Raw genomic sequence first — 15,037 nt, 5'->3', positions numbered from 1 at the left:
GCTGCGGTTGTTTCTTTTAAATGAACCACAGAGAACAGATGGTCTCCTCTCATACTGTCACAAAGGTCAAAATTAGCCACCCCTAAGACTAGCAGGTTCTTGAAATGCTCAAGTGCTTGTGTCTGGTCGTTATGACTAATCCACTCTCCAGAACAAGAAAGGTCAAATGAAGAACACCCCTCCAAATACTGCAACAACTCCTAGCCATGGCTGATGTGTAATGCACTCAGACATGGTGTCAACAGCTGCTCCTAAAAAATGAGTCAGCCTTTCAAAAGAGCTTGTCAGCTCTTACTGTTAGAGCTTTTATACAGATTATATTTACTCCCCAATGTTTAAAAATATCCTTCTTAAACCTTAAAAACATAGAATGTTTTCCTTACAGAATTTGTCCTTTTACCCCAGACAGCTGCCCAAGAATCTCTCTCTCATGTATTTGTTTGGGAGCAAAACTTCCTAGCTCTTCTTTCTTTCACTTTCCTCTTCACGTACTGACAGCTAAGCCAAAGGAAGGTCTCTGTTTCTGAAGTCATGTACAAATGAAGAATTTCTGGTCCCTTTCACAACTTTTACCTGCAAACCACAGTCAGCCTTCCAGAGTACTGGGAGGTTAAGTGTTCTGCTCAACAGATAGGGTACACAGACATTGGGTGACTTGCCTTTGGTCCTACAACAGGCACGCAGGCACAAATCCCCTATCCATCCCCTACTCTAATCACCAATCTCCCTTGGATGCTGTCATTTAAATAAAAAGGCCTATTGGAAATGACAGGTGAAGAAAGCAGTCCAGGCATGAAATGCACTCTAAAGTATATTAATAGAAGGTTGCCAGACAAAACGGCACAAGGCATTTGATCGCATCATCTTAGGCTTGTTGTTCATGCTCCTTTGCATCTGGCTGCGTGATTTCTGCCAGATTCTCGGCTGGAGGAGCAGGCTAGGATTTGCCTGCTTTCCCTAACCCGTGCCGGGCTCAGCTGCAATCATGCAGAGCACTGAAAGAAATCCCTTTGAGTCGGGATTCATTCCGAACATGTAAAACCCAGACAAATGACTGCTTCTCCAAAGTGAATCCCATTTCACAGCAAGTAGGTTATTAGTGTGGAACTCCATACAAGTAGCCTGCATTCAAAAGCCCTCTGCATTATTAATAGAAGATGAGCTTTTGACATCAAAGGAGAACCATTATGTATGCTAAACGGTGGCAAAAATTGTACCCGCACTTCAAACCTTTTCAGTTCTTTGTCCCTTGTAAATCAATCAAGGTTGACAGATGCTTTAAGGAGAGTAATCTTTTCAATGATACTGTCAATGGATAACATAATGGAACATTGTCTCTGTGCTGTGTGAAGACATGGAGCTAGTCAATTATGGACAACACTTCATGCAGCCGCCAGTTTTCACTTGAAGTGCTGCTGTTGAAGTATTATAATCCCAACAAATGGCCGCAGCAGCATACAATGTAAATGAGACCTCCTGAAGCTTTGGAAAATTAATTAGTAACAACAGTGGTCCATTCCCACACTTTCAAACACCAGCCTGGTAATGTTAACGATGCACTTCCCCCCTTCCCTTTGAGCAGTCAATAGGACATATTTACATACACTATTTTTAATCTTCAACACTTTTTTCCCCCTTTTTAAATGCAGGAAGCTCTGGATTCCTTTCCTCTGTTTCAAGCAGCAAACTTTACCCCTGATATTTCCAGCCAGTCACATAACCCACATGGCTGGAGCTGAAAACGAGAACAGAGACCTTCCCACTTGGAGACAGCAGTAATATTAACTCTTCTTGCTTCACACACGTCGGACACTTTGTGGCTATCTCCTTTTCCAACACTTCTGTCCCCTCAGCTGCCCTAAGAATGGCTTGGATGGATGGCAGGGGAAAAGCTTCTGGTCTCAAGAGACCAGTAGGATGTGAGTTGAAAGCCCAATGTACTGAGTGCCAGCAGCACCTAGGTCAAACTGTGGTGCACTGGGTGCCAACATATATATCCAGTTGCCAGCTTCTACAGAAAGGAGATTGAGAGTCAAAGGGGAGAGACTGTGCTGTTTATTTAGCTATTGGCTTCTATTTCCTATGTCATTTTCTCAAAGATTTTCCCTTTGTCAACCGAGGCTTGCGCTAAGAGGAACACTTAATCTCCCACAGTAACAGAGAGAAATCCCACACTTGAGCACAAAATTTCTAAACTCCTATCAATTGCAGGTTTTCATTGCTATGATCTGTGAATGCCCCCTTATCTATAATGTGTTTTTGAAACAACCAGGTGCAGATAAGAAACTCAATCACTGAGGTCTTCTCGGACAAGAACAGGCTGTTCCTTGAACCCAACTCCCTCTTCCCCAGGCTCCAATCAGCTGGGAACAGATGCAGCTGCTGTCCCTCCTCATTTAGTATGGATTTGGTCTTCTGCACTCTGGACAGTTTTCTGAGAAGCCCTTGCAGTGGTTGACTGTAGAAAGCTTCACACCACAGCAGTCCCCCAAACCTCCAAAACATCCAGACAATGGTTAAACAATACTGACAATGGTTAAACAATACTATGAGGCAACAGAGGAAGCAACAGCAGCCACACACCCTCCCAGGCATTACCCAGCCAGCTGCCACTGCTGATCCCAAGAAGGACAGGGAAATGTTTGGTCTACTAGAGGCTCCCCTACTGGGAATAGAAAAGACAGAGGGAAGGATATCTTCTGCCTAGCCTTAGACAAGTCAGAGACTGATCCAAATTTTTTCCCACTCTTGCATAAAACAACTACCATAGACTAGAGAAACAGATAGGAATCAGGAGGTTTCAATTCCTCCTTCCTTTTGCTGGAACAGATCTGTCAAGAAAACAGTGGCACAACTCCATTTCTATACTCACTTCCCACTCAAACTTCACAGTGCAATATGCGCAAACACAAGACAAAAAAATTCTCTATTGCAGCTTGATGAGAAAGCTTTAGGCTAGCATTCTTGCCATGATGAAAATGTCCTTTTTTCCAATTACAGTTTCTTTTGTTGTGCAGACTTGTCTGCTTTTGTATCTGGTTTTAGATTTTGTTTCTCTAGAGCTAAACAGATGGAATGCTGCAGGGTCCCTATCCTCCTCCACCCACCACCTCTGCCACAAGCTGGTTGGGATGGCATTGCAGAGGAGGCAGGCACCATGCCCCAGCTGTCCCCATCTTTGAGAGGAGACACAGGTTTATCTCTCAGTACCAGGAGGATGAAGTATAAGCAAAAAGGGGACAGCAGAGACTGGGAAAATGTATGGTGGGTAACAAAGAGGGTTAAGAACATAACAGACATAAAATCGGGGCCCAAACAGTAGGTTCTTCTGCTCTTCTCTGCTTGGTGCAGGATTCCGAAGTCATTTCTAATTGAGCCTGTTCCCATTAATACCTGCCAAATGTCATCCACTGCCTTCCCTCCTCACAGCTCATGGCTGGAAGTTCCCACTACCTTGGCTGAGATGCATTTCTGAAGATTCCTTATCCCAGTCAAAGCAAAATGGGACACCAAACACCTCTTACTTGAAAGACTGTCCACTTAAGCAAACCTAGAGTGCATAGACTGAAACAGAGCAAGGAATAGCTGTAGAGAAGTAGCTTAGCTGGCAGCTCCACAGGTGTGTAAGGTGGGCCAGGAGAAGCAAACAAGCAGTTGCAGGCAGGCTTGGGCATTGTGTGTTCTATTTGCACAGCTTTCAAGGAAAGCTGATGCACAAAAGAGGCTATGGAAAGGGCCAGGATGTCATACTTGGACACAAAGTTGCAACACACTGGACCAGAGTCTTAAATCTACTTACTTCTGCAGAGTTACTGCAACCAATGTGTGCTAAGGATCTGTTCTACTCTATTTGAAACTTGCTCTAAAAACATGTGCCTCTTTCCAAGTCGTTTATAGGAGTTTACCATTTATTTCCAATATCCAGAGATACCTACACACATACTTTCTTCCAAGTTACAAGACATGTATTGAGCAATTGCAGATTTTCTTGCAGAACAGTTTTCCATGGTAATATCAAAGAATTTCAAAAGCATACATTGTTTTTGTCACAACTTTCAACAGAAAATTATCCAACCTTTTCTTTCAAGTGTATTATTTTACTTCTATTCGCTATTATATTATTAAAGTGTAAAAGTAAAAAAATTTGTCAATATAATATAAACAATGAAACAATAAAGCTGATCCAGTTGATCAAAAGACAAAGGATCTTCTGATAAAAACTAAGTGTTCCAATAATTCAGAACCAAAGGTTATAATATGGAAGATGAAGAACCTGCTTCTGTTCATATGTCTAATCATAAGATCACAACTTACCACTTTTGGATAAGGTAAGTCTAAGAGGGAAGATGGTAGCTAATAATGACAAAAGTTTTAAGTAGCCTTCTATTCATATTAAAATAAAATTCACACAATCCAATTAAGCCACAGATTTAGCATTAAAAAATAAAACAGGAATAAATTAATTAGAGAAACATTGCTTACATAAGAGAAGTCTTCGGCATTCTGACAGAGTAGCTTGGGAAAAACAGCCTGTCGCTGAAATCTTTCCTCATCTTCAAAGATGTTGCCATACATGAAGCCATTCATCATGGTGGAGTGGGCATGGATGTCAATATAGAACTCTAGGTTAATCTTCTGTTGAGGGAAAACAACAACAACAAAACATTCAGCATGAGATAAATCATAACTGTGTTATGTAGGTGAAGCCTCCCCTAAATCCAATACTGCCATCCTTGAATCTAACCATGGTGCCTGCGTCAGAGAGCCATGCTAAAGACCTTGCTTTGATGCATCCAACCATGCATGCCTCTCTGTGGGTGCATGTGAGATGCAACACAGGACCATGACAGACACTTCTTTACCTGTTCTGGGAAGGCTGGAACATTTATGCAGCACAGGACACTGTGCAAAATAGAGCCAAAGCATTATCCTTCGCTTTGATACAGGGCTTAGTGCCACTGATAAAAATATGCACCTTCCAGTTCTAGAGCATGATTGTTCGGCAATAGCTTTGCCATCTCTGCAAAGTTCTGCACCGCAATATGCAAATGTACCCTTCTGCCAGGAAAGACAGGCTCAAAATTGTGTAAAAAAACTTCAGTATTTCCTGTGCACTTTATTTCGGTTTATAAGGAGAAATACCCCAAATGTTTTTGTCTTAGTCTGCTTTGTAGTAGTAATTCAACAGAACAACTCCCAAAAGCAAGTGCCTTGAATGCCTCTCCGCTTGTAGCTTGCCATGTGATTCTGCATCAATTCTTGCTTCAAAAGAAAACACCAGGACCCCCTAACACAGAAGTGCCTGCTCTCCCCATACCCTTCCTGGATTGACAATTCAGTGTCAGAAGGCTCTGTAAGAAAACGCTGCTCAAGTCTCCAGTCCAGGGACTCATCTTTTTCCTCACATCATGTATAAGTGATACTACTTCCCCTGCCATCAGTGGCAATGAGTGACTGTTCACCTCGATCACCATGTACAGTGCCATTGACAGCAGTGAGAAGGCAACATCCAGTACTAAAACGTGTTACCAGAGCAGATGCCACTGGATTACCCAGAGTTTCCCCAAACTCTTGCAACTTCTGGTCCTGAACTTCTGGTCAGGTCTGTGACTAGACAGTGACAAACCCACCCCTGTCACCTGGCCACCATGGGGCCAGTAAGAGCCTTCCTGGTGACCAGAGGGTTACAGTTCAGATCTCCCTGCCCCAACAGGGGGATGGAGAAGAGTTCTGTTAGCAGGACAGGGATTACAATGCTTAGCCCTCTACCCGTCAGCAGTGAATAGGAACCCTGGCCAGTAAAATATAACATGTAACTCTCCGGCCACATGTCTCGTTTGTACACAAAGCTTGCTCAGGCTACTGGAGAATACTGAGCTACAAGACAGCCCAATGTAATACAAACACAGTTTGTATTATGCAGTTCATGTGACAGCAGTGTCAGCTCTTCTAGAGAGTCTCTGATGGGGGGAGAACATCATTCAGTATGTGAAACTAATATGATACAGATTTACTTTCCCTTGGCAGAAAACCAATGTACAATACACAGTGACTGTTTAGTTTAATTAAACAGCCTAGAGAGAGTAATACTGTATCTTATTAAGCCTCTCCTATGTTAAAATGTTAGCTAATGCAATATCAATATCTGGCCATGCTTTGTAGGAAAAGGAACATTTGATTGTATTTGACTCTAATACAATAAATTGTTTGCTCCTGCCAAAACATTATGCTGTGCTATAGAGGACCAACACTGCAATAAAACACACATCTGCTATTTGGAGATATAGCACTGAAGAGAAAGATTAGCATTGACAGGATGAAATACCACATAGGATTTTCTTCCTCTCCAAGCATACAGAAATTAAAACCAAGATTGAGTAATATTATTTTTCATAAGATAATTTCCCCATCAGAAACAGAATTTGATGAGATCAGATGCATACTGGCATATCACCATAAAACAGAACATGTTGTAGAGTCTCAAAACAGTGATTTGATGATGAAGTGAGGAGATAATCTAGTTAAACTGGATATTTGTAAAGCATGAATGTCCTTCACATAGAAGTCAGTGACCTAAGTCATACTTATTTTAGAACAACTAGACAGAATTCTTTATAGGGACATATTTACTAATATAAAGTGATTGAGAAGCACAGTGAGATATATAACAATAGACTAGTATCATTTGTGTCTTAAACAACACAAATAAAGGTGCTGGCATAAACTATGATTTGTGCTGTGTCATACTATACTTATTCATCCATAGCTATCAAATTGTTTCCAAAAGAAGGTGTCTACAAACAGGGACACAGAGGCACAGATTACTAAGATAACTTTCCATAGGCTATGCAGCAAGAAATTCACCTGGAGAACATGGGAGGCCTGATCCTCAGCTTAGTATTCAGTTGATCAAGTCATCCGATCTAACACAGTATCACTAGAGAATATTTTCTAAACTCTCCTAGGATTCTCACTAAAAAAATTGCTGATAGAAGTGTTCCAGAGAATTTTAGAGAATCTCTTGGGGTGCTGAAATTTCTTCGAAGATCTTTCTTGATCATCAAAACCATTTTCAAATAGTCTGGTTACAATGGTTATTTGTGAGGGAACAGTGTCCTTCACAGATATCACCTTCACCTAAAGATTAAGCTTCCAGATTGCTTATTTGGAAACTATGACATTCAACAGATAGCTCATCACCCAAACAAGTGTTTAGAAACATTTATCCAGTCATTCATTACAACGTATTTCAAAAGTCATTTCCTAAGTCAGCCCACAGTAACTATTCAACTGGTTTTTCTGGTCTTTGTTCCTTACCCTCCTACTGAACATATAAAAACTCTATTTCACATATTCCTGCCCACTAAATATAGTCCAAATTTGCAATTGTCCATCCTGTTCAGTAAGTTGTTAAACACTGCTAGAGTAATTGCCAGTTAGATGTACTACTCCCAGACACTGCTGTATGTGAGCAGAACAGTATTTCCATGTTTCACATTTCTTTTCTTCTCATCACATTCATTATTTTATCAAAGGGAAGCATCTTGAGCATTCTCCATTACAGAACAAAATAATTCAGTGCATTGTTAATATAACACATGAGTTCCTAATGGGAAAATTCTCTTTATTCACAGACACAAAGATATTGTGGCCTTAAAATGGACAATAACAGCCCAGCCACTGGGATATTAAACTCAAAGTTTGCCACCTTGTGCCCCAAGTAGTAGACCAAGTAGTAGACAATTTGTCTGCAGACAAGTTTCACAAAAGAGTGAAGGTATGTTCCTGAACGATAATGGTATTTCTTCTCTCTCTTGAGAGTCATACATATTCATAAGTACTTTACATGTAGGAACTGTTTCACCCACTGCCACACTACAAATTTAAGCTAGGGAATAAAGTTTCATATTTCAGTTGAGGTTCTTTGGAAGATTTTGACATAATTACTGATCTCCTGCAATTTAGGCAGTATCACAGAATTAACATTTTATTAAATATATAATTTCACCTACTGATGGGAATTTCAGAAAAATCAGCAGAGAGCTGACCTTCTGAAATAGTTTCTTTTTGAGATAGGGAGAATTTTAATGGGAGAATGAAGTTAATAAATGTATGTGTGCATTTGCATTAGCACATACAAACACACTTAAAACATAAACCAATCCTATCTTCTGTTAAACCACAGGGTTATCTGTCAGTATCTACACACCAGAACCCACCCTGGTTATGGCTTCTAATGCGGTAGCATCTACAAGTAAGAATGGGAATAAATTTAGAGGTGGCTCAAAGTCTCACAGTCACATTTGCTTCAGCCTTTAAGCAGAGAAAAAAAAATAGCCAGGCTCAAACATCTCTGGATGCCATAGCTGCCTTCCGAGAGACTTACAAGTTACATTCTACAATATGATATTAAACTCATCATTTTCTGCTTTAGAGGTGGAATGCAAAATGATTCAGATGCCTTATAAAAATCATCATGCAATTTAATTCCCTCAAGTGTCTTTTCTGTGTGCTTACAAGCAGCAGCAAAGATTTTCTCTCTTGCACTCTTTCTTAAGTAAAGCTGTAATTACCTGGATGACCCAGCTTACAGAGTTGGAGAAAACAAAGGCAGACTTGGTCTTTCTTTTCTCTGTGTGTCAAAACAGAAATCACTCACTAGACTGACAGAGACAACGATTGAACTCCACTTCCTAGAAAACAATAGTTAACATTCCCTTCCTTGAAAAGAATGGTCTTTGCCTCTTCTTGCCACTTAACACATAAAAACAGGATAGATAAATAAGCAACTTAATTTCTGCTCTAAAGTTCATTTGAATCCCTGCCTTTGTGACACATACTTTCTACTGTTCTCCTCAGTCAGTCTAAAGTTTCTGGCAGCTTAAGAAATATACATATAAATTAGGGAGGGGGAAAAATGAAAGAAACCATGGATAAAGAATAAGAGCTCACATACATTGTCAAGATATGAAATAGTCAAAGTAGCACAGAAACTGGAAACTGGTTCATGATGCCATGTAAAGTTTTGAGAAAATATATTCTCACTTGTCTGCATTTTTATTTCATTAGCTGAATGCCTTTGGAAGGTCAGTAATTAAAGAGCAAAAGGAAAGAATGATGTTAATAGCTAGTGGTGATATGACCAAAGTTAGATTTTGAACAGTGCAATTATGATTCTTCAGGAAACAGAGATTTAATAAATAAATAAATAAATAAAAATCAATAAATGCCGTAATAAAAGGATAAATGTGCATTGAGCCCGGAACATGAGCCACTAGAGAGACAAGTGATGCAGGAAGAAGCCAGCTCTGTCCACCAGCTGTCACTTCAATATGGATTTTATTAATTCTTGGGCATAGCAATTGGTTTAGAGAAAGAGCATCCAAAAGCCTTCTTCACTCCAATATTTCATACAGGGAATGGGATAAACTCCTTGCAATGTTTTATGCAAGCCACTAAAACCATGGCTTGTCATTAGTGATAGAGAACATAACAGCCTTCAGGCAGACTTTGCACTCCTACTGCTAAGCCACTCTTTGAAGCAAATGGACATACAACAGTTGGCACAGCGTAAGGAGTTTGCCCCTTTTGGTTCAGAAGAGATTCAGAAATTCCCAGGAGACCGGCTATTTGATGTTTCCTCAGGTCCAGAATCTCTCAAAAGAAAATTCTGCATAGATCTCAAATATATCCATTTTGACATACATGCCGTACCCCATGCTTAGTTATTGTGGCAACGCCTACAGTGGTGACACCAGAAAACACAAGCACAATGTGCTAATAAGCAAAATAAAGGAAAACTGACCATTCAGCATCACATGTTCAGCAGTCTACATTCACCTAGAAAGCACCAGTCCTGGCCCTTTCACCACTAGGGAACTCTGCCCAGTGCTTTGAATCGCTCTTTAGGGATGCACAACACTTGTCTCCTTCTGACTATACAAAGGAACATGAAGTGGAAGTCAAACTAACTGGATATGGTTCACGTTTTCAAGCTTCCCTTGAAATACCTGGATTTGGATGCCTGGTAAGGTGAATTTTACCCAAATCACTTTTCTTACATTTACCTTCTCCCCATATTTTTTCCCCCAAATTTGAAAGGGCCAGCATAAACCCTCACCAAAAAAAAAAAAAAAAAGTAGTCAAATACTTCCAAGAACATTTTACTCTGCCATTGTTTATAACCTCTGACAAGTCAGTCCTACAGTGTCATCTCCAGTGTTGCAGATGATGTAAGCCACACCTTATTAGAGGCACTATTTCAGAGGTATGCCACTACCCCTTTGTAACCATAGGAACAACATCTTTCTCCTTCCATTCATCATCTCATGGGCCACCTGCTCCATTCATCCTTGTAAACACCACGGCAAGAACAGCAATTATTTATGTAAGAAATTAATAGTAGAAAAGTGGTTTACTATTTTAAAAAAGCTTCTAAAGGTTAAAAACCTTTTTAAAAAAACCAAACAGTTTCCTCATCTTACTTCCAGAGAAGGGAAAATGCCACTTTAGAACCACTCTTATTCTCACTGATATGAAGCAAAAAAGCCAATTTCTCCTTATTCCTGTAGACACCTTTATACAATCTGACAATGTCTTTTAAGTGTCCTTGCAGAAGCAGCTTGCAAACACTGATGTACCACTAACTCTGCATGACCTTCTAGCAGTTCTTCATAACACTTCATGCATTTTTTTCAGATTATTTCACAGAATCACAGAACCGTATAGTTTGGAAAAGACCTTTAAGATCATCAAGTCCAACAGTTAACCTAACACTACCAAGACCACCACTAAACCATGTCCATAAGCACCTCATCCAAACGCCTTTTAAATACTTCCAGGGATGGTGAATCAACCACTTCCCTGGGCAGCCTGCTCCAATGCCTGACAACCCTTTCGGTGAAGTACAATTTCCTAATATCCAATCTAAACCTTCCCTGGCACAACTTGAGACCATTTCCTCTTGTCCTATCATTTGTTACCCAGGAGAAGAGACCGACCACCACCTCGCCACAACCTCCTTTCAGGTAGTTGTAGACACCAATGAGGTCTCCCCTGAGCCTCCTTTTCTCCAGGCTAAACAGCCCCAGGTCCCTCAGCTGCTCCTCATAGGACTCGTGCTCCAGACCCTTCACCACCTTCGTTGCCCTTCTCTGGACACGATCCAGCACCTCAGTGTCTCTCTTGTAGTGAGGGGCCCAAAACTGAACACAGCATTCAAGGTGCGGCCTCACCAGTGCCGAGTACAGGGGCACAATCACTTCCCTAGTCCTGCTGGCCACACTATTTCTGATACAAGCCAGGATGCCATTGGCTTTTTTGGCCACCTGGGCACACTGCTGGCTCATATTCAGGTGGCTGTCAACCAACATCCCCAGGTCCTTTTCCACCAGGCAGCTTTCCAGCCACTCTTCCCCAAGCCTGTAGCATTGCATGGGGTTGTTGTGACCCAAGTGCAGGACCTTGCACTCAGCCTTGTTGAACCTCATACAGTTGGCCCCAGCCCATCGATCCAGCCTGTCCAGGTCCCTCTGCAGAGCCTTCCTACCCTCGAGCAGATCAACACTCCTGCCCAACTTGGTGTCGTCTGCAAACTTACCGAGGGTGCATTCGATCCCTTCGTCCAGATCATTGATAAAGATATTAAACAGGACTGGCCCCAACACAGAGCCCTGGGGGACACCACTTGTGACCGGCCGCCAACTGGAGTTGACTCCATTCACCACCACTCTTTGGGCCCGGTCATCCAGCCAGTTCTTTACCCAGCGAAGAGTACACCCGTCCAAGCCACGAGCTGCCAGTTTCTCCAGGAGAAGGCTATGGGAAACCATGTCAAAGGCTTTACTGAAGTCTAGATAGACAACATCCACAGCCTTCCCCTCATCCATTAGGCAGGTCACCTTGTCAATGACATTCCAAGAGCTGTTGTCTTTCAGAATGAACTGCTCCAACCCAGTTGCCATTCAAAAGTAATTATTTACTGATCCGGTTACGTGGAGAGTTCTCAATCTAAATAATGATACCTCTTAATGACAGGCATAATCTGACATGACTCGTTAGTGCCTCAAAAAGATGGAGAAGGGACTTCTGTTGGTTCCATGGATTCCATCAACACTACTGTCCTGCCTGTCTTAAAAAGTAAGGGATGCTTTTATGCATAGAAGAACACAGGACCCCCTTCAGTGAGCTTGAACCCTGCTCTGGTGAGCCCATCAGTAGCCCTGAAAGGAGCTAAACTCATAGTTTTGGCCTCAGATTGGGAGGTCAGCAACATGCATATTCTGATGCTGATTCTTTATCTGCTTGCTTCTCTCACCTGCCAGTGCAGATAACAACACCTCCTGAGGATTAGCTGACGTTTGTAAAGCACTTTGAAGATATAAAGCATCACAGCGCGTACAAGTTAAGTATTAATTCATCTGCCAGGCTGATTCACTCTTTGACCCCTCTGCAGAGATGTCCAGTTAGTGTCAACTCTGGCAGTTTTTGCAATTCAGGCACCTGTCCACCAGCTACTGGACTGAAGCCAACAATTCACACAGGACACAGAAGAGCCGTCAGATGGTAGTAACATTTGGTCACGACAGGCCTGAATTGGATTTGAAAGGGTGACCTGGAGGTGAAAGGCTCTGTCAAGAAGCCACTTCTGTTCAAATGCATATTAAATTAGAGGGGGGCCAAAGAGACAATGTTAAGACCCAGATCAAGTTTAGACAAGACTTTTGGGTCAGCTGCATGGAAAATTCTTGTATAATTTTTAGTCTAAATGAATAGGAACCAGGAAATACACTCTTCTGGATTTTGGGCCTGACCCCAAGCCAAAACTAGAAGGGCAAGTCTGAACAAGGACAGTTATTGTTCTGTCTCATCCTTTCTCTCTCCCTCATCTAGAAGCAAACACGCACATACACTCAGCAACATGGGTTTTGACCCTCGCAGGCTCTGAAGTCTTTAGTTGCCTGAATAATTAGAATGAAGCATTGGGATTAAACTGGGTCTTGGGGCATTACCTCACCCTAAACTTTGCTGATCTCACTTGGCTCTGCCCGTCTCAGACCTCACTTGCACGTCCCCACCATATGTCCCGCAGAACAAGCTCTGTAAATCCCACCTTGCTCACTTGCCTGCTACTGAACAGCATTGGCTCTACAGAAAGAGGGCTTTTCAGAAAACAGAGGGGAGAATTTTGGCAAAAGAATCAACAGCTTTTTGGGAGAGGGAAGGAACCCTACTATGAAATAAAGACAGAAAGAGAGAAAGGAGGGAGAAGGAAGGGAGAAGAAAGGGAGGGAAGGAGGGAGGGAGGAAGGACTGGAGAAAGAAGCTGAGGCAGTAACTGTTCCTTATTCTGATAATTAAAGCAAGAAAATTGGGTTACAAACCAGAAATATCTAAATGACCATGTTTTCACTGGATAACTCAATTTGGCTCTGGTCTGGTTCTGAAAGTTTGCTCAGCTGAAATGCTCCCAGTAGCTGTATTGAGGGTTTTAGCACTCCTTGGTACTGTTCCTTAGACAGTCACTTGCTTGCTGTGGAACCATATGCAAGTCATTTAAAGTCTTCAGGCATCATTAATTGCTGCTTATACACCTGAAACTATATTAAGCTCAAGACTTCCTACTCAACTATTCACTTCATAGCAGTATTAATAGTTTTGTGTTTTACCACTAACTTTTCAGAATCATTTCATATAACTTTTCATTATAACTCTGTAGAACCTTCTGACCAAGGTACACAGTCTTTACTTTGCAAGTACATAAATAAGGCCCAAAGACATGGCCTGCTTCTCCTCCAATTACAAAGGCAAAGAGTGGTAGACTCAGAAACAATGGCTAGGAGTTATGACTCCCTGTCCCCTAATTTCCTAGGAACTATTCCAGCTGGACAAATTGTGTGTAGTCAAATCAAACTCTGTAACAACCAGTTTCTCTAGTCTCTGAAATAATATATGGCATTATTCACTATTTCTTACTAAATAAGTAACAGCTGTCAGAATACAAAGTCATCAGGCAGAAGACCTAAGGCAAACAAAATTAAGTGCTTTTTAAATTAGCTTATACTTATACTGTAGAACTCACTGCCACCAGATTTTGGACAAAACACAGATGAACTCAAAGATCAATTAGATAAATTCAAAGCAAAAGATTACATTATGTTATTACACACAAAGCAGTGGGCACAATTTCTTGATCAGAAAATCCCCAAATTATACATTTCCAGAAGCTTTGCATTGTTCTTAGTCTATCCCTTAGCATCTGCGATAGGTCATTGGATACTGAGCCAAATAGACCTTGGGTTAGATGCAGCACCACTGTTCTTATTTTCCACTTAGACCTTAATTTATGCTGCAGAATGAGACTTTTGTAGTTCCTGAAAAGTTAAGGTGTTGATTGGTGGCGAAAAGTATGCATATTTCTACAGTTTAAACTGTCTACTTTAAAAAGATATTAGACAAATTACTGTAAGGTAGGTCCTGCTCTATATAAAGCTTTCAGCTCAAGAAACCCCTAAACCAATGATAACTACAAGCTGGACATCAAAGATAAAGGTTCATTTTACACATGTAAAATTTCTTATACAGGCCCCTGAGTATCTTTTTCTGCCTGCTAACAGCATACTCAGAAAATTTGATTAGTTGGACCTATGAAAGAACCTGTAGAGGTTGTTCTTATTTTACATAGATCCATGTGGAGTAAGAAAGAAATAAACATATCTGCATGCAAACTGCAAACCTGCCCAGTCAGGTGGAAGGAAACAACATGAAATGTGTCATTCAAGGGTTATGGGGCCATCTACTTGCTTGGGAAGACAGGAAGGCTGTAGATGGACATTGTGAACATGCTTTACTAGTGATTGACAGCTGAAAAGCAAACTAATTCTTTCTCTTCATCTTCCTGGCACAGCCTCACCACAAGCAGAAGTTATCCATGGTCATTAGTCTTATTCTGTTCCTTTGCAAGTTGCGTCTTTCTTTGCCTTCCTTGTACTCAGTGCAGGCAACAAGCACATCCGAGTAAGAGATAAAAGTGAAAGCT

General features: G+C 41.3%; 1 protein-coding gene across 1 annotated transcript in view; it reads right to left on the bottom strand.

Annotated features, from left to right (window-relative positions):
* Window positions 1-15,037, bottom strand: part of AGBL4 (AGBL carboxypeptidase 4) — a 988,954-nt gene that overhangs the window by 113,824 nt on the left and 860,093 nt on the right. Inside the window, exon 10 of the mRNA XM_072867873.1 lies at window positions 4,483-4,635. Coding sequence (XP_072723974.1) covers window positions 4,483-4,635 — 153 coding nt within the window. The remainder of the gene's footprint in view (window positions 1-4,482; window positions 4,636-15,037) is intronic.

This window comes from Ciconia boyciana, chromosome 7 (assembly GCF_034638445.1).
Source record: "Ciconia boyciana chromosome 7, ASM3463844v1, whole genome shotgun sequence".
In the NCBI taxonomy this organism is placed as follows: Eukaryota; Metazoa; Chordata; class Aves; order Ciconiiformes; family Ciconiidae; genus Ciconia; species Ciconia boyciana.
This window is presented reverse-complemented; position numbering and strand designations above follow the sequence as displayed.